Source organism: Triticum dicoccoides, chromosome 2B (assembly GCF_002162155.2).
Source record: "Triticum dicoccoides isolate Atlit2015 ecotype Zavitan chromosome 2B, WEW_v2.0, whole genome shotgun sequence".
NCBI classification, from domain to species: Eukaryota; Viridiplantae; Streptophyta; class Magnoliopsida; order Poales; family Poaceae; genus Triticum; species Triticum dicoccoides.
The window spans coordinates 491,180,425-491,198,354 of record NC_041383.1 but is presented as its reverse complement, the minus strand read 5'-3'; the positions used below and the strand labels follow the sequence as shown (position 1 = coordinate 491,198,354).

The following is a 17,930-nucleotide window of genomic DNA, read 5'->3' as shown; positions in this document are numbered from 1 at the left end:
CACAAATTTTGTAGGAATTTTCACAGAAAATTCTTCATTTTCCGTATTTTGAAATATGGAAAATATCCCCATGTTCCAAGCGGGGACTAGGTCATTTCCTTGAACTACTGCAACATAATATGCTGCAAACTCAACATGAAGCATTAGAGAGGTAGCAATGTTTTCCAGAGCAATCAATCAAAAAATTTAGGGAAAATTTTGTGTTTGCCGCTCTAGATTTTGCCAATTTTCCTTATGCCACTCTAGAATTTGACATTTCACTTTTGCCACTCTTAAATTTTGACAATTATCACAATTGTCATTCCCGTGGCAAAATAATTAGTTTCAGATTGTCCAAATGCAATCAATTATTTCTTTCCTCAACTGAATCTGTTACAAACTAGTGTAGCTACTAGAACATCAGCATGGGTTGAATCTGAAGAATATTTTGGCATATTCTTCTTCAGATGAATATATCGCCATTGAAAACGAGTGGCTTCCCCACAAAGAAGAGAAGAAAACGAGTGGCTCATCGCAAGCAGCCTGAATCTATCTATCAACCTGAAGAACGAAGCCAACCTTTCTGGTCTGTCAGCCTAAAGAAGCCTGAACACGAGATTCTCCGGCAGTCGGGAAAACTCTTCAGGTTAGCTCCTGGTTCTTGAAGCTGGCTACCTTGGCATTGTCTCTGTCGCGCTTGAACACAAGGTACAAAGGGCTGTAGAAGAGGACACAGACACCAAAAGGAACGATCATCATGGTGAGCAGTCCCCTCGACAGCGCATACGCTCCTTCCGCCGATCCGTTGGCGATGTTCACAGTCTTGGCGTCGTAGCCGTATATCCTCTCGGTGACCAAGCCAACAGCAGGAGCGGCCAGCGAAGCGAACGAGCCCTCGAATGCGCGGTCGAAGGCGTAGATCATGGTGCGGTGCTTGGGAGGGACCACCTCGGCGAACATGGGGTTGTTCGCCGAGGTGGCGCACCAGCTGATGGTGATGCCCATGAAGAAGAGCGTGACGGCGTAGGCGAACCAGTAGTCAGTGGACTGAGGAATGACCGTGAGGAGGATCCACGAGAACGGGATGCCCATGAAGGCGCTGAACTGAGCGCACATGATGCGCGCGGAATCGGGGTAGCGCCGCGACAGCCGATCCGCTAGCACACCGCCGAGGAAAGCTCCACTGGCGCACCCGATGGCGAATAGGCTGTTCAATGCTGCGGAGCTCCTGTTGTCAAAACCTAGGAGGGGTTAACACCGTCAATATTCAGGTTTCTTGTGGAGAACTGCTACTAGCAGTTTAATGTGGTAGGAGTTTATCGGGTTTTTTGCCATATGAGTTCGAACCACATGGTGAAGAAAACTATGGCCGTCCATGGCAATGAGCCGATTATCCCTTGCAGCACAATGATCTGAAATGTCTTCACTTTCATGACACTTCTCGTTGCCACCCAAGAATCCATCCAGATTGAGGGCGGAGGAAGAACGTCTTTGCTGGACAGATGTAGCCTGGGGAAAGAGGATATCAATGTTTATGTTCATTCATCACCGTCCCACCTCTCTTTGCTAGTTTTGTCTCAAATTACTACACATTTCAGTTAGAGCAAGAAGAAACCTATACTGTCTTTCAAGTTAACAAGCTTCACTGACCATGGCATTTTTTGGGTTTTTTATCTGCAGAATCAAACTAAAAGGGACATCTATATCTATATTTATATCTATATCTATATCTATACCAATATAAAAAGACCCAAAGGGGCAGATCCAAACCATCTCGACCGTCAAATCATGTTATCTAGTGGTTCAAATCGCTCCAATGTTGAGCACCAAACACGTTTAACGCTCTAATTACCCACCACGGCCATTGGTTATAAACACGGAAAAAAAAATATGAGACCAGGTCTCATAAAAAGCAGGTGAGACCCGCCCTGATGGATGACACATGACATTTACAAATCACAAAGCATCTAATCTCTCTCCCCCCTGATTTCAAATGGGGTGGGGTACATGCTTTGTGATTTGTGAATGCCACGTGTCATTCATCAGGATGGGTCTCACCTGCTAACCCATGAGACCTGGTCTCATAGAATTCTTTTCCTATAAACACGTTTTGACTCAACGCTATCCCATGAAATCTGTCATGTAATTAATATCCTACCATTCCCGCGAAAAAAGTAATTGATATCTTATCAAATACCAACGTGCAACAGATATATCTTACCTAATATAACATGCAACTAATATCCTACATAATATAAACGTGCGTTGCACGTACATTATTACTAGTAGTAATGAAACAAGATATATGCATCTTTAGAATCAGCCCCGTCAAAATTAACCACTGCAGAAAAAAAAGCATACATTTTTTTTTGTCACCTGAAAAAAGAAAACATAATGTTGATTGTTCTTTGAACTCGTTTTAACAAGAGACTCATATACTCCCTCCGTTCCTAAATATAAGTCTTTGTAGAGATTTCACTAGGTGGACTACATACGGAGGAAAATGAATGGATCTACTCTTAATATGCATCTATATACATCTGTATGTGGTTCATAGTGGAATCTCTACAAAGACTTACATTTAGGAACGGAGGGAGTAATTGTTGAAGCTTTAGTACAAAGTTGCACTAACTTTGTACTAAAAGATTAAAAGAGTAGTAGTTTTGATTAACGAAGCCTCACAAGATAAGATAAAATAAAATTAACAAGCACAAAGCTGAAAAATTAAATAGAAGAGGAATACCTCTCGTAGTCGTCATCATCTAGAAGATGATTGCCAGGGATTCTTCTCGGATCAGTGGAATACAGGTACACAAGAATGCCAATTATCAAGCTAAGAAGTGCAACCATAATAAACGCAAGACGCCACCCAGGCAATCCCCAGTAGTCCTTCCCAGCCATGAGTGTGGCCACAACACTACCACCTATGCCCCCCACCGCACCGATGAGGCTTAACAGACCAAACCCAGCGCCACGCGTACCGTCTTTGTAGCTATCTGCTATGAAGGACTGAAGTGCCGGTATTACAATGGCAAGCCCAAGGCCGTTCACAGCTCTCCAGAATGCAAGCTGCCGAAAATGCTGGCTGACACCAACAGCCCCTGTTGATAAGGCCCAGAAGACAGTTCCTATCGCAAGCACTGCTGGCCGATCATAGTGAAGAGCAAGGATGCCTGCCAAGGGGGATGCTATCGACTTAAGAAAGTTCATTAGAAAATTAAGGTATCCCAGATCGGTGGGACCAACGTTGAAGGCTACACTGACTTCCTTGTAAACTGCTGGGAGAAGATTCTCATCTGCACGCTCCATAATAGAAGCCAGATTGATGAGGATGAGAGATACGGAGAAACCAAATATCTTCTTCGCTCTGCAAGGAAAAATGTGTAAATTAGTAACGGTATAGTAGAATGCAGCGATGCACGGTAAGTTCCCCTCTACACGGTCCACTAAATTTCATGAAATATTCTACAGTAGCATTCAGTAAATACAACTCACGCCCGTAAGCAATAACTGAATAAAGTATACACTATTACACTCAGTTGTTGAAGATGATTGTAATTTAAATTCCTTTTTGTCACCATCTTCCTTTCAACTAATATAGTATTGTACTTTCTCACTGTTTAGTGCCTGATTACAGCTCAAATTTTTTGGGATCATGGAATGTGAGGAATAAAAGAAGTCTTCTGAGATAATTGTGCAACTCAAATTTCTTTCTGTATCTAAAATTTGTGCGCCTCAATTTTCTCAGACTTCATTTAAATCAACTATACTGTATTACCAAACCTCGCTATTTTCCATTTGAACCAAAGATAGAGGATGAGAAGCTTCTATTCCTTCACATAAAGGTAAACCGTAGGCATAACATTATAATTTGAGATCTCCGACACAAATGGAGCACTTATCATGAAATTTGGTGATTTGATCTTGCTCTAGATGAGTTTGAACATAAATTAGTACAGAAAACTAGTCCAAATAAATAGTATGTTGTCAATGTTCGACTCATTTTAGACACGACTCAACAAATGATCAAGCAATCTGTTCTAACTCTTTCACAAAAATAGCTGAAGTAATCGTAAATGATGGTGATTAATTGGGTCATGCTAGGTGGGTCTCGAGTCCGTTAACTGGGTAATAGTAGCCCGAGTTAAGTAATTAGCACAGTAAAAAAATTACATCCTATTGTAAATTTTAACAAAGTCATGTTAGTCTGGCCATTTGTACATTTACTGTTGCATTAACAGTGCTATGACAGAAACTCACACTTTATTTTCAAAAAGGAGGACAAGCCTTCCGGCCAGCAACCCACATAACAACACTACTAGGCGCCTTGCCAGATCAAATAATTGTTATTCTAGCAGATGACATATATCATGACTTGTTATCTGAAGGCGGCAAAGAAACATTTCAATCGCTCCGTATAGTCCGCAATTAGGGACGGCTTAGAGTGTTGGGTTTCGTAGTAATTTCAAAAATTTTCCTACGCACACACAGGATCATGTGATGCATAGCAACGAGGGGAGAGTATTGTCTACGTACCCAACGCAGACCGACTGCGGAAGCGATGACACGACGTAGAGGAAGTAGTCGTACGTCTTCTCGATCCAACCGATCAAGCACCGAAACTACGGCACCTCCGAGTTCGAGCACACGTTCAGCTCGATGACGATCCCCGGACTCCGATCCAGCAAAGTGTCGGGGAAGAGTTTCGTCAGCACGACGGCGTGGTGACGATCTTGATGAACTACAGCAGCAGGGCTTCGCCTAAACTCCACTACAGTATTATCGAGGAATATGGTGGCAGGGGGCACCGCACACGGCTAAGGAATCGATCACGTGGATCAACTTGTGTCAACTTGTGTGTTTAGAGGTGCCCCTGCCTCCGTATATAAAGGAGGAGAGGAGGGGAGGCTGGCCGGCCAAGGGGGGGAGGCGCAGGAGAGTCCTACTCCCTCTGGGAGTAGGATTCCCCCTCCAATCCTAGTCCAACTAGGATTCCTCGGAGGGGAAAAGAGGAGGAGGGGGCCGGCCACCTCTCCTAGTCCTAATAGGACTAGGGAAAGGGGGGGGGGCGCAGCCCAACTAGGGCAGCCCCTTCTCTTTTCCACTAAGGCCCACTATGGCCCAAATAGCTCCCGGGGGGTTCCGGTAACCCTCCCGGTATTCCGGTAAAATCCCGATTTCACCCGGAACACTTCCGATATCCAAATATAGGCTTCCAATATATCAATCTTTACGTCTCGACCATTTCGAGACTCCTCGTCATGTCCGTGATCACATCCGGGACTCCGAACAACCTTCAGTACATCAAAATGAATAAACTCATAATATAACTGTCATCGTAACCTTAAGCGTGCGGACCCTACGGGTTCGAGAACAATGTAGACATGACCGAGACACGTCTCCGGTCAATAACCAATAGCGGGACCTGGATGCCCATATTGGCTCCTACATATTCTACGAAGATCTTTATCGGTCAGACCGCATAACAACATACGTTATTCCCTTTGTCATCGGTATGTTACTTGCCCGAGATTCGATCGTCGGTATCCAATACCTAGTTCAATCTCGTTACTGGCAAGTCTCTTTACTCGTTCCGTAATACATCATCTCACAACTAACATATTAGTTGTAATGCTTGCAAGGCTTATGTGATGTGTATTACCGAGAGGGCCCAGAGATACCTCTCCGACAATCGGAGTGACAAATCCTAATCTTGAAATACGCCAACCCAACATCGACCATTGGAGACACCTGTAGTACTCCTTTATAATCACCCAGTTACGTTGTGACGTTTGGCAGTACCCAAAGTGTTCCTCCGGTAAACGGGAGTTGCATAATCTCATAGTCATAGGAACATGTATAAGTCATGAAGAAAGCAATAGCAACATACTAAACGATCGGGTGCTAAGCTAATGGAATGGGTCATGTCAATCAGATCATTCTACTAATGATGTGACCTCGTTAATCAAATAACAACTCATTGTTCATGGTTAGGAAACATAACCATCTTTGATTAACGAGCTAGTCAAGTAGAGGCGTACTAGTGACACTTTGTTTGTCTATGTATTCACACATGTATTATGTTTCCGGTAAATACAATTCTAGCATGAATAATAAACATTTATCATGATTATAAGGAAATAAATAATAACTTTATTATTGCTTCTAGGGCATATTTCCTTCAGTCTCCCACTTGCACTAGAGTCAATAATCTAGATTACACTGTAATGATTCTAACACCCATGGAGCTTTGGTGCTGATCATGTTTTGCTCGTGGAAGAGGCTTAGTCAACGGGTCTGCAACATTCAGATCCGTATGTATCTTGCAAATCTCTATGTCTCCCACCTGGACTAGATCCCGGATGGAGTTGAAGCGTCTCTTGATGTGTTTGGTCCTTTTGTGAAATCTGGATTCCTTTGCCAAGGCAATTGCACCAGTATTGTCACAAAAGATTTTCATTGGACCCGATGCACTAGGTATGACACCTAGATCGGATATGAACTCCTTCATCCAGACTCCTTCATTTGCTGCTTCCGAAGCAGCTATGTATTCCGCTTCACATGTAGATCCCGCTACGACGCTTTGTTTAGAACTGCACCAACTGACAGCTCCACCGTTTAATGTAAACACGTATCCGGTTTGCGATTTAAAATCGTCCGGATCAGTGTCAAAGCTTGCATCAACGTAACCTTTTACGATGAGCTCTTTGTCACTTCCATATACGAGAAACATATCCTTAGTCCTTTTCAGGTATTTCAGGATGTTCTTGACCGCTGTCCAGTGATCCATTCCTGGATTACTTTGGTACCTCCCTGCTAAACTTATAGCAAGGCACACATCAGGTCTGGTACACAGCATTGCATACATGATAGAGCCTATGGCTGATGCATAGGGAACATCTTTCATATTCTCTCTATCTTCTGCAGTGGTCGGGCATTGAGTCTTACTCAATTTCACACCTTGTAACACAGGCAAGAACCCTTTCTTCGCTTGATTCATTTTGAACTTCTTCAAAATTTTGTCAAGGTATGTGCTTTGTGAAAGTCCAATTAAGCGTCTTGATCTATCTCTATAGATCTTAATGCCTAATATGTAAGCAGCTTCACCGAGGTCTTTCATTGAAAAACTTTTATTCAAGTATCCCTTTATGCTATCCAGAAATTCTATATCATTTCCAATCAGTAATATGTCATCCACATATAATATCAGAAATGCTACAGAGCTCCCACTCACTTTCTTGTAAATACAGGCTTCTCCGAAAGTCTGTATAAAACCAAATGCTTTGATCACACTATCAAAACGTTTATTCCAACTCCGAGAGGCTTGCACCAGTCCATAAATGGATCACTGGAGCTTGCACACTTTGTTAGCTCCCTTTGGATCGACAAAACCTTCTGGTTGCATCATATACAACTCTTCTTCCAGAAATCCATTCAGGAATGCAGTTTTGACATCCATCTGCCAAATTTCATAATCATAAAATGCGGCAATTGCTAACATGATTCGGACGGACTTAAGCATCGCTACGGGTGAGAAGGTCTCATCGTAGTCAATCCCTTGAACTTGCCGAAAACCTTTTGCGACAAGTCGAGCTTTGTAGACAGTAACATTACCATCAGCGTCAGTCTTCTTCTTAAAGATCCATTTATTCTCAATTGCTTGCCGATCATCGGGCAAGTCAACCAAAGTCCATACTTTGTTCTCATACATGGATCCCATCTCAGATTTCATGGCTTCAAGCCACTTTGCGGAATCTGAGCTCACCATCGCTTCTTCATAGTTCGTAGGTTCATCATGATCTAGTAGCATGACTTCCAGAACAGGATTACCGTACCACTCTGGCGCGGATCTTACTCTGGTTGATCTACGAGGTTCAGTAGTATCTTGATCTGAAGTTTCATGATCATTATCATTGGCTTCCTCACTAACTGGTGTAGGTGTCACTGAAACAGTTTTCTGTGATGAACTACTTTCCAGTAAGGGAGCAGGTATAGTTACCTCGTCAAGTTCTACTTTCCTCCCACTCACTTCTTTCGAGAGAAACTCCTTCTCTAGAAATGATCCATTCTTAGCAACGAATGTCTTGCCTTCGGATCTGTGATAGAAGGTGTACCCAACAGTTTCCTTTGGGTATCCTATGAAGACACATTTCTCCGATTTGGGTTCGAGCTTATCAGGTTGAAGCTTTTTCACATAAGCATCGCAGCCCCAAACTTTAAGAAACGACAACTTTGGTTTCTTGCCAAACCACAGTTCATAAGGCGTCGTCTCAACGGATTTTGATGGTGCCCTATTTAACGTGAATGCGGCCGTCTCTAAAGCATATCCCCAAAATGATAGCGGTAAATCAGTAAGAGACATCATAGATCGCACCATATCTAGTAAAGTACGATTACGACGTTCGGACACACCATTACGCTGTGGTGTTCCGGGTGGCGTGAGTTGTGAAACTATTCCACAGTTTTTCAAATATACACCAAACTCGTAACTCAAATATTCTCCTCCACGATCAGATCGTAGAAACTTTATTTTCTTGTTACGATGATTTTCAACTTCACTCTGAAATTCTTTGAACTTTTCAAATGTTTCAGATTTATGTTTCATTAAGTAGATATACCCATATCTGCTTAAATCATCTGTGAAGGTGAGAAAATAACGATATCCGCCACGAGCCTCAATATTCATCGGGCCACATACATCGGTATGTATGATTTCCAACAAATCTGTTGCTCTCTCCATAGTACCGGAGAACGGTGTTTTAGTCATCTTGCCCATGAGGCACGGTTCGCAAGTACCAAGTGATTCATAATCAAGTGGTTCCAAAAGTCCATCGGCATGGAGTTTCTTCATGCGCTTTATACCGATATGACCTAAACGACAGTGCCACAAATAAGTTGCACTTTCATTATCAACTCTGCATCTTTTGGCTTCAACATTATGAATATGTGTATTACTACTATCGAGATTCAATAAAAATAGACCACTCTTCAAGGGTGCATGACCATAAAAGATATTACTCATATAAATAGAACAACCATTATTCTCTGATTTAAATGAATAACCGTCTCGCATTAAACAAGATCCAGATATAATGTTCATGCTCAACGCTGGCACCAAATAACAATTACTTAGGTCTAATATTAATCCCGAAGGTAGATGTAGAGGTAGCGTGCCGACCGCGATCACATCAACTTTGGAACCGTTTCCCACGCGCATCGTCACCTCGTCCTTTGCCAGTGCCCGCTTATTCCGTAGTCCCTGTTTCGAGTTGCAAATATTAGCAACAGAACCAGTATCAAATACCCAGGTGCTACTGCGAGCTCTAGTAAGGTACACATCAATAACATGTATATCACATATACCTTTGTTCACCTTGCCATCCTTCTTATCCGCCAAATACTTGGGGCAGTTCCGCTTCCAGTGACCAGTCTGCTTGCAGTAGAAGCACTCAGTTTCAGGCTTAGGTCCAGACTTGGGTTTCTTCTCTTGAGCAGCAACTTGCTTGCCGTTCTTCTTGAAGTTCCTCTTTTTCTTCCCTTTGCCCTTTTTCTTGAAACTAGTGGTCTTGTTAACCATCAACACTTGATGCTCCTTCTTGATTTCTACCTCCGCAGCTTTCAGCATTGCGAAGAGCTCGGGAATAGTCTTGTTCATCCCTTGCATATTATAGTTCATCACGAAGCTCTTGTAGCTTGGTGGCAGTGATTGGAGAATTCTGTCAATGACGCAATCATCCGGAAGATTAACTCCCAATTGAATCAAGTGATTATTATACCCAGACATTTTGAGTATATGCTCACTGACAGAACTGTTCTCCTCCATCTTGCAGCTATAGAACTTATTGGAGACTTCATATCTCTCAATTCGGGCATTTGCTTGAAATATTAACTTCAACTCCTGGAACATCTCATATGCTCCATGACGTTCAAAACGTCGTTGAAGTCCCGATTCTAAGCCGTAAAGCATGGCACATTGAACTATCGAGTAGTCATCAGCTTTGCTCTGCCAGACGTTCATAACATCTGGCGTTGCTCCAGCAGCAGGCCTGGCACCCAGCGGTGCTTCCAGGACGTAATTTTTCTGTGCAGCAATGAGGATAATCCTCAAGTTACGGACCCAGTCCGTGTAATTGCTACCATCATCTTTCAACTTTGCTTTCTCAAGGAACGCATTAAAATTCAACGGAACAACAGCACGAGCCATCTATCTACAATCAACATAAACAAGCAAGATACTATCAGGTACTAAGTTCATGATAAATTTAAGTTCAATTAATCATATTACTTAAGAACTCCCACTTAGATAGACATCCCTCTAATCTTCTAAGTGATTACGTGATCCAAATCAACTAAACCATGACCGATCATCACGTGAGATGGAGTAGTTTTCAATGGTGAACATCGTTTATGTTGATCATATCTACTATATGATTCACGCTCGGCCTTTCGGTCTCTGTGTTCCGAGGCCATATCTGCATATGCTAGGCTCGTCAAGTTTAACCTGAGTATTCTGCTTGTGCAAAACTGGCTTGCACCCGTTGTAGATGGACGTAGAGCTTATCACACCCGATCATCACGTGGTGTCTGGGCACGACGAACTTTGGCAATGGTGCATACTCAGGGAGAACACTTCTTGATAATTTAGTGAGAGATCATCTTATAATGCTACCGTCAATCAAAGCAAGATAAGATGCATAAAAAGATAAACATCACATGCAATCAATATAAGTGATATGATATGGTCATCATCATCTTGTGCTTGTGATCTCCATCTCCGAAGCACCGTCATGATCACCATCGTCACCGGCGCGACACCTTGATCTCCATCGTAGCATCGTTGTCGTCTCGCCAATCTTATGCTTTCACGACTATCACTACCGTTTAGTAATAAAGTAAAGCATTACATCGCGATTGCATTGCATACAATAAAGCGACAACCATATGGCTCCTGCCAGTTGCCGATAACTCGGTTACAAAACATGATCATCTCATACAATAAAATTCAGCATCATGCCTTGACCATATCACATCACAACATGCCCTGCAAAAACAAGTTAGACGTTCTCTACTTTGTTGTTGCATGTTTTACGTGGCTGCTACGGGCTTAAGTAAGAACCAATCTCACCTACGCATCAAAACCACAACGATAGTTTGTCAAATAGACTCCGTTTTAACCTTCGCAAGGACCGGGCGTAGCCATACTTGGTTCAACTAAAGTTGGAGAGACAGTCGCCCGCAAGCCATCTCTGTGCAAAGCACGTCGAGGGAACCGGTCTCGCGTAAGCGTACGCGTAAGGTTGGTCTGGGTCGTCTCGTCCAACAATACCGCCGAACCAAAATATGACATGCTGGTAGGCAGTATGACTTGTATCGTCCACAACTCACTTGTGTTCTACTCGTGCATATAACATCAACATCAATAACCTGGCTCGGATGCCACTGTTGGGTTTCGTAGTAATTTCAAAAAATTTCCTACGCACACACAGGATCATGTGATGCATAGCAACGAGGGGAGAGTATTGTCTACGTACCCAACGCAGACCGACTGCGGAAGCGATGACACGACGTAGAGGAAGTAGTCGTACGTCTTCTCGATCCAACCGATCAAGCACCGAAACTACGGCACCTCCGAGTTCGAGCACACGTTCAGCTCGATGACGATCCCCGGACTCCGATCCAGCAAAGTGTCGGGGAAGAGTTTCGTCAGCACGACGGCGTGGTGACGATCTTGATGAACTACAGCAGCAGGGCTTCGCCTAAACTCCGCTACAGTATTATCGAGGAATATGGTGGCAGGGGGCACCGCACACGGCTAAGGAATCGATCACGTGGATCAACTTGTGTGTTTAGAGGTGCCCCTGCCTCCGTATATAAAGGAGGAGAGGAGGGGAGGCTGGCCGGCCAAGGGGGGGAGGCGCAGGAGAGTCCTACTCCCTCTGGGAGTAGGATTCCCCCTCCAATCCTAGTCCAACTAGGATTCCTCGGAGGGGAAAAGAGGAGGAGGGGGCCGGCCACCTCTCCTAGTCCTAATAGGACTAGGGGAAGGGGGGGGCGCAGCCCATCTAGGGCAGCCCCTTCTCTTTTCCACTAAGGCCCACTATGGCCCAAATAGCTCCCGGGGGGTTCCGGTAACCCTCTCGGTATTCCGGTAAAATCCCGATTTCACCCGGAACACTTCCGATATCCAAATATAGGCTTCCAATATATCAATCTTTACGTCTCGACCATTTCGAGACTCCTCGTCATGTCCGTGATCACATCCGGGACTCCGAACAACCTTCGGTACATCAAAATGCATAAACTCATAACATAACTGTCATCGTAACCTTAAGCGTGCGGACCCTACGGGTTCGAGAACAATGTAGACATGACCGAGACACGTCTCCGGTCAATAACCAATAGCGGGACCTGGATGCCCATATTGGCTCCTACATATTCTACGAAGATCTTTATCGGTCAGACCGCATAACAACATACGTTGTTCCCTTTGTCATCGGTATGTTACTTGCCCGAGATTCGATCGTCGGTATCCAATACCTAGTTCAATCTCGTTACCGGCAAGTCTCTTTACTCGTTCCGTAATACATCATCTCACAACTAACATATTAGTTGTAATGCTTGCAAGGCTTATGTGATGTGTATTACCGAGAGGGCCTAGAGATACCTCTCCGACAATCGGAGTGACAAATCCTAATCTCGAAATACGCCAACCCAACATCGACCATTGGAGACACCTGTAGTACTCCTTTATAATCACCCAGTTACGTTGTGACGTTTGGTAGTACCCAAAGTGTTCCTCCGGTAAACGGGAGTTGCATAATCTCATAGTCATAGGAACATGTATAAGTCATGAAGAAAGTAATAGCAACATACTAAACGATCGGGTGCTAAGCTAATGGAATGGGTCATGTCAATCAGATCATTCTACTAATGATGTGACCTCGTTAATCAAATAACAACTCATTGTTCATGGTTAGGAAACATAACCATCTTTGATTAACGAGCTAGTCAAGTAGAGGCATACTAGTGACACTTTGTTTGTCTATGTATTCACACATGTATTATGTTTTCGGTAAATACAATTCTAGCATGAATAATAAACATTTATCATGATTATAAGGAAATAAATAATAACTTTATTATTGCCTCTAGGGCATATTTCCTTCATAGAGATCCACTTATGAGAGGACAGGTAGCTAGGTAATGCCACGCTCCGGGAATAATACCCAGCCCTGTACCATATTGCTCCAGACAAAAGTGATACAATTGCACAAGTTATGAGCACATCGCCGCCTAATACCTCCTTCAGGCGGGATTTGGTTGGGTCTCGCCATGTGTTATCGCATACCCTTTGGGGCCGGTTGGCATAAGTCCAGTTGATGGAAGGGCATCATCAAATTGAAAAGTGCATTAACATAAATACCGCAGTAAGCAGAGGCAGTACAAAGGTATGTAAATAATAAACATGAGTCCAAATGGATTGACCCACACTAGCAGTTCCGTGTAACGGGTGTCCCCCTCACAAAAGGGGGTCGCAGTGACCAAGCATGGACGACTGTTCCCATCCAGATGGCAGCGCTTCTTCTTCGAGTTTGTCTTCCTGGCTCTGATCCTCCTCGTGTTCGTCCATCTAGATGTAGTCGACGGAGCTCCGACCTAGATTCCTGCTGTCTCCTTGGGGCAATGAGGTTAGGGTTTCTCGTCATGTGGCAAGATTTGATGTCAGGTGCTCTGGATCTATGCAACGGTTCAATGGCGACGACTGCGGCTCCAGGGCGCTGGTTCTTAGGGGCACGTGCAAGAAGACTTTCCTGTTGTCATCGACAAGGCCAGGCCAGCTCCAGTATGGGAGCGGCAACAGCTGTGCATCGGCAGCTTGTTCTGCCGGTAGTAGTGAATGTTCGACGGTCTCAGAACCTTGATGTAATTTTTATTATGTTTGAGATGCTTTGTACTTCCGAGGAACTTTTACAATAGATCTGATCCTTTTCGCAAAAAAAAAAGACAGGGGTTAATGGGAACAGTCTCTCATGTCAGCTAATATTTTACCCCTTGACACTAACCAATCGAGCAACCTGAAATTATCATGATGGCTACAGAACAGACCTACATACAAGAAAAGATCGAACAAAGATAACAACTTTTCTTGAGGAATGCAACGCCTTCATATAGCTAGAGCCACGATATTCTTGCTATTGACAAATCCTGGATAGGGGGAAATGGAGCAATCAAAATCAGAAGACTACTGTTCCCATCTTCTCCATTGATGAGAAGAATGTGGGTATCTATCCACTCACCATCCACTATATGCCAGCGTGATGGCCTGAACTCACAGCCTCACAGGCAAGTTGACGTGCTGGGCATATCATCAACTCAAAAGGCAAACAAAAGTGCTGAATAACACATTTTTCTTATCCGAAACTGCGCCACCGGTAGAAGCGAAAAGTCAGTGCGCTGCGCCAAATGTCGACACCAGGTGCACGAGTCCTCCATGTGGATGCCGCCAGGCTCCAGGGCGCAGAGGCTCCGACCTCCGAGATCCCCTTGTGATGTGCTTAAAAAGAACAAGGGAAGTGGGGACGGAGGCTGACTTGTGCAAATCTGCTCTTGTTCGATCGTCCCTCCCAATTAGAGTGATGATTCTGCAGTTACTTTTTGGCCAAAGACCGCCATTGCAATACACACATTGCGAATCCATGAATCTGAAACCGAAGCAACACGCCCACCTTTTAGTTGACTTTGGCATTCTTGTCCTTTTTCTACGCTTTTGTTGTAAAAGGTATTTCCCTAGATTTTTGTCTTGCTAAATAAAGTATCAAAAGGGACTCCAAGATTCCTCGTTCTAAGTATTAGCTCATATTTTCAAGCATTGCTTAAAAAAATAAATGAAAAACAAGGTAGCATATAAAAAAAAAACTTTCTAAGCCTGGTCCAGGCATCACAAGGATGCCATGGCCGCAGCTCCAGTGAGAACTTCCGGCGGCACATATAAATTTGCTTGGAACATTCATCGCAAGAACCGACCAAGAAAACCTCGGAAGAAGAAGAGCTGAGGAAATGGATAGGTCACCTCATGCTGGTGGATGGGGTAAGCGGGGAGCTGGGGGAAGAGCGAGCTCTGTGCCTCATCATGGTTGTCGATTCGGCCGCCGCCGCTGGATCTCTACCGCCACGAGCAGCGCGACCACAGAGCCCCTTCTCTTGCGGTGTTCTTTCTTTCCCACTGTTCCCTGCTTCTTCCCGGTGGCTGGTGCTGGTGTTGGTTACTTGAACTGAATCGAGCAGCGCAGAAGCGGGATGGGGTGAGGGCGAATGACGCAACGCCGCACGCACACGAGAGGAAGAGAGCAAGCCGCAAGGTGCTAAATAGTCTCGTTTGGGTGACGTTATCATGGATTTTTTTTTTTGAAACTCAGCCCGAACTTTATTTAAATCTCCCAACCAGGGATTCGTCCGCTAGAACCTGTAGGACACAATCTGGTGGAACATGCATCCACATCTTACAAAGATTATTCGACACACACTCTCTCGCTAGCCGATGAGCAGTATTATTTGCCGACCTTCGAACCCAGGTAATCTTCTATCTACCCCTTGATTCCAGCATGTGCTTGACCTCTTCAACAATTGGCCCGAGCGGTGATAGATCCTTCTCTTTGTTCTGCAGTTTACATACAATCTCCCGACAATCCATCTCTACATGGAGGTTTTGGATATTCAGCTCCTGCGCGAGTTGAATTGCTCTTCTGCAGGCCAACAACTCGACCATTGCCGGTTCTTTGCATTGCCTGATTGCCTGACAAGCTCCACCCAAGAACGCCCCTTCCTGGTTTCTGAGCACTACTGCTGCTCCACCCCTGTCGCCAACCTTGGACATCGCCCCGTCCACGTTTGCTTTCACCCACTCGTCCTCCGGCGGGCACCACTCCTCCTTCGGGGCTGGGTTAACGAGCTTGCTCTTCTTTCCATGGATAGCTTGCCACTCCCCCATAACTGCTAGAACCCTTCTCGCAATGCCATCAGCATCTTCTATCTTATGCCCGTCCCTGGCATTATTACGAGCCAGCCACAGCGCATAGATTCCTTGGGCCATGACCGCCCGTTCATCATCCGATGCGTCCGCAAGCCAAGATAGTACCCATCTCGCTAATGCATTCTGGGGACTAACCGACTCCGGTGGGATCGCCACCGGCACCCCCAACTCCGAACGCATTATTTTCCAAAACAATCTTGAATGAAAGCAGTCCCAAAACCTGTGGTAGTTCGTTTCCTCCCTGCCACAAGCCACGCAGAACACTCCATCCTTTATCTTCCTCCTTTTAAGCTCCGAACCTAATGCCAGCCCATTGCGGATCAAGCGCCACATATGAGTTTTAACCTTCCCCGGCGCAACAGTATCCCACAAACTAAGCCACGCTTTGTGACCAGCCACGGTTGATGATGATTCCGGCTGACCAGCTTTTAGACTTCTCTGCCTCATCCGCAGGTGATACGCCGAACGTACTGAGAACACACCGTTTTTGGTGTAGTTCCATATGCCAGATAGTCTTGCGTTGTTGGCCCTCCGACCGGAATATGCAGGATTTCCTCAGCCTCATCAGCCGAGAACATGGCACACACCTTATCTCGATCCCAGGCGCTCCTTTGCTCGTTAAGCAGGTCACACACGCGCGTGATTCCATGTATGTATCTTTGGCCCAGTGGCCTTAGACTTCCTTTTCTAGGAATCCAATTGTCATGGTGAACCTTGATTGCTGTCCCGTCTCCTATTCTCCATATAAGCCCATCGAGCAAAAGATCCCTTCCATACATAATGCTTCTGTAGGTGAAAGAGCCCCCCTCTGGGCATGTTGCAGTTAAGATGGACCCCTCACCAAAATATCGAGCCTTTAGCACTTGAGCACATAATGAGTCCGGGACTTGGAGTATTCTCCAAGCTTGTCTTGCAAGCATAGCTTGGTTGAACGCCTCCGGATCCCTAAACCCTAGTCCACCTTCATGCTTCCTTTTGCACCTTTTTTCCCACGCAATCCAGTGTACCTTCTTTTGACCATTCGCTTCACCCCACCAGAAGTTCGAAGAGATAGATGACAATTTCCCGCACATTTTCTTTGTGAGTTGAAAGCAGCTCATGGTAAAAGCTGGGGTAGACTAGAGTCCAGACTTTACAAGCACCTCTCTAGCCGTCTTGGACAAACCTTGTCCTTTCCAACCGGACACTTTCCCTCTCGCACTTTCTTCTACATACTTAAAAGTGTAGTCCTTCGATTTCCCTACCACTGTGGGTAGCCCAAGGTACCCTTCTCCTAGTGCTTCCATTGCAATGTCGCTAATCTGTTGCACCTCTGCCTTCGCCTCATCAGAGCAGCCTTTGCCAAAAAAGACTGCTGATTTTTGAAGATTAACTTTCTGACCCGAGGCCACCTCATAATCATGCAATATGTCTCGAAGAACCTCAAAATTTTCTCGAGACCCCTCCAGAAAAACCACACTGTCGTCGGCGAACAAAAGATGGGTGACCGTAGGCCCCCGAGTCCCAAAAGATACTCCTTTCATCCTCTCTTCCCATTGTGCATTCTTCAACATCGCAGAAAAACCCTCTACACAGAAGAGGAATAGATATGGTGAGAGAGAGTCACCCTGCCTAAGTCCACGCGAGGGTATGAATCTGGTAGAGAAACCCCCATTCATCTTAACACAAAATGTAGTCGACTTGATACATCTCATAACCATCTCCGTCCAGTGACTGGAGAAGCCAAACTTTAGCATAACTTGTTCAAGAAAATTCCATTCCACCATATCGTAGGCTTTCATCATATCGAGCTTCACTGCACACAAAGGTTTCCTCCTCTTCCTCTTTCTTATTGCATGTACACACTCGTAAGCCACCAGCACACTATCTGTTATCAGCCTCCCCGGAACAAAAGCGCTCTGTTCTTCAGATATCAGGAAGG

General features: G+C 44.8%; 1 protein-coding gene across 1 annotated transcript; it reads right to left on the bottom strand.

The window, feature by feature from the left end:
• Positions 1 to 558: 558 nt before the first annotated feature.
• On the bottom strand, positions 559 to 16,069 carry LOC119360952. Its single transcript, XM_037626379.1, has 4 exons — positions 15,765 to 16,069; positions 2,723 to 3,346; positions 1,316 to 1,488; positions 559 to 1,223 (listed from the first exon to the last, which is right to left on the bottom strand). The coding sequence occupies exons 1-4, from the start codon at positions 16,067 to 16,069 to the stop codon at positions 622 to 624; spliced, it is 1,704 nt and encodes a 567-aa protein (XP_037482276.1). The 3' UTR covers positions 559 to 621.
• Between the last annotated feature and the right edge of the window lie 1,861 nt (positions 16,070 to 17,930).

Excerpts from the sequence above, each read along its gene's own strand:
- LOC119360952 (XM_037626379.1), bottom strand. The coding sequence starts at position 16,069 with ATGGCCCAAGGAATCTATGCGCTGTGGCTGGCTCGTAATAATGCCAGG. Across the intron at positions 3,347-15,764 it reads GGAGCTTGTCAGGCAATCAG|AGCGAAGAAGATATTTGGTT; the intron begins GCAATGCAAAGA and ends TTTTCCTTGCAG. Across the intron at positions 1,224-1,315 it reads CACCATGTGGTTCGAACTCA|TAGGTTTTGACAACAGGAGC; the intron begins TATGGCAAAAAA and ends GTTAACCCCTCC.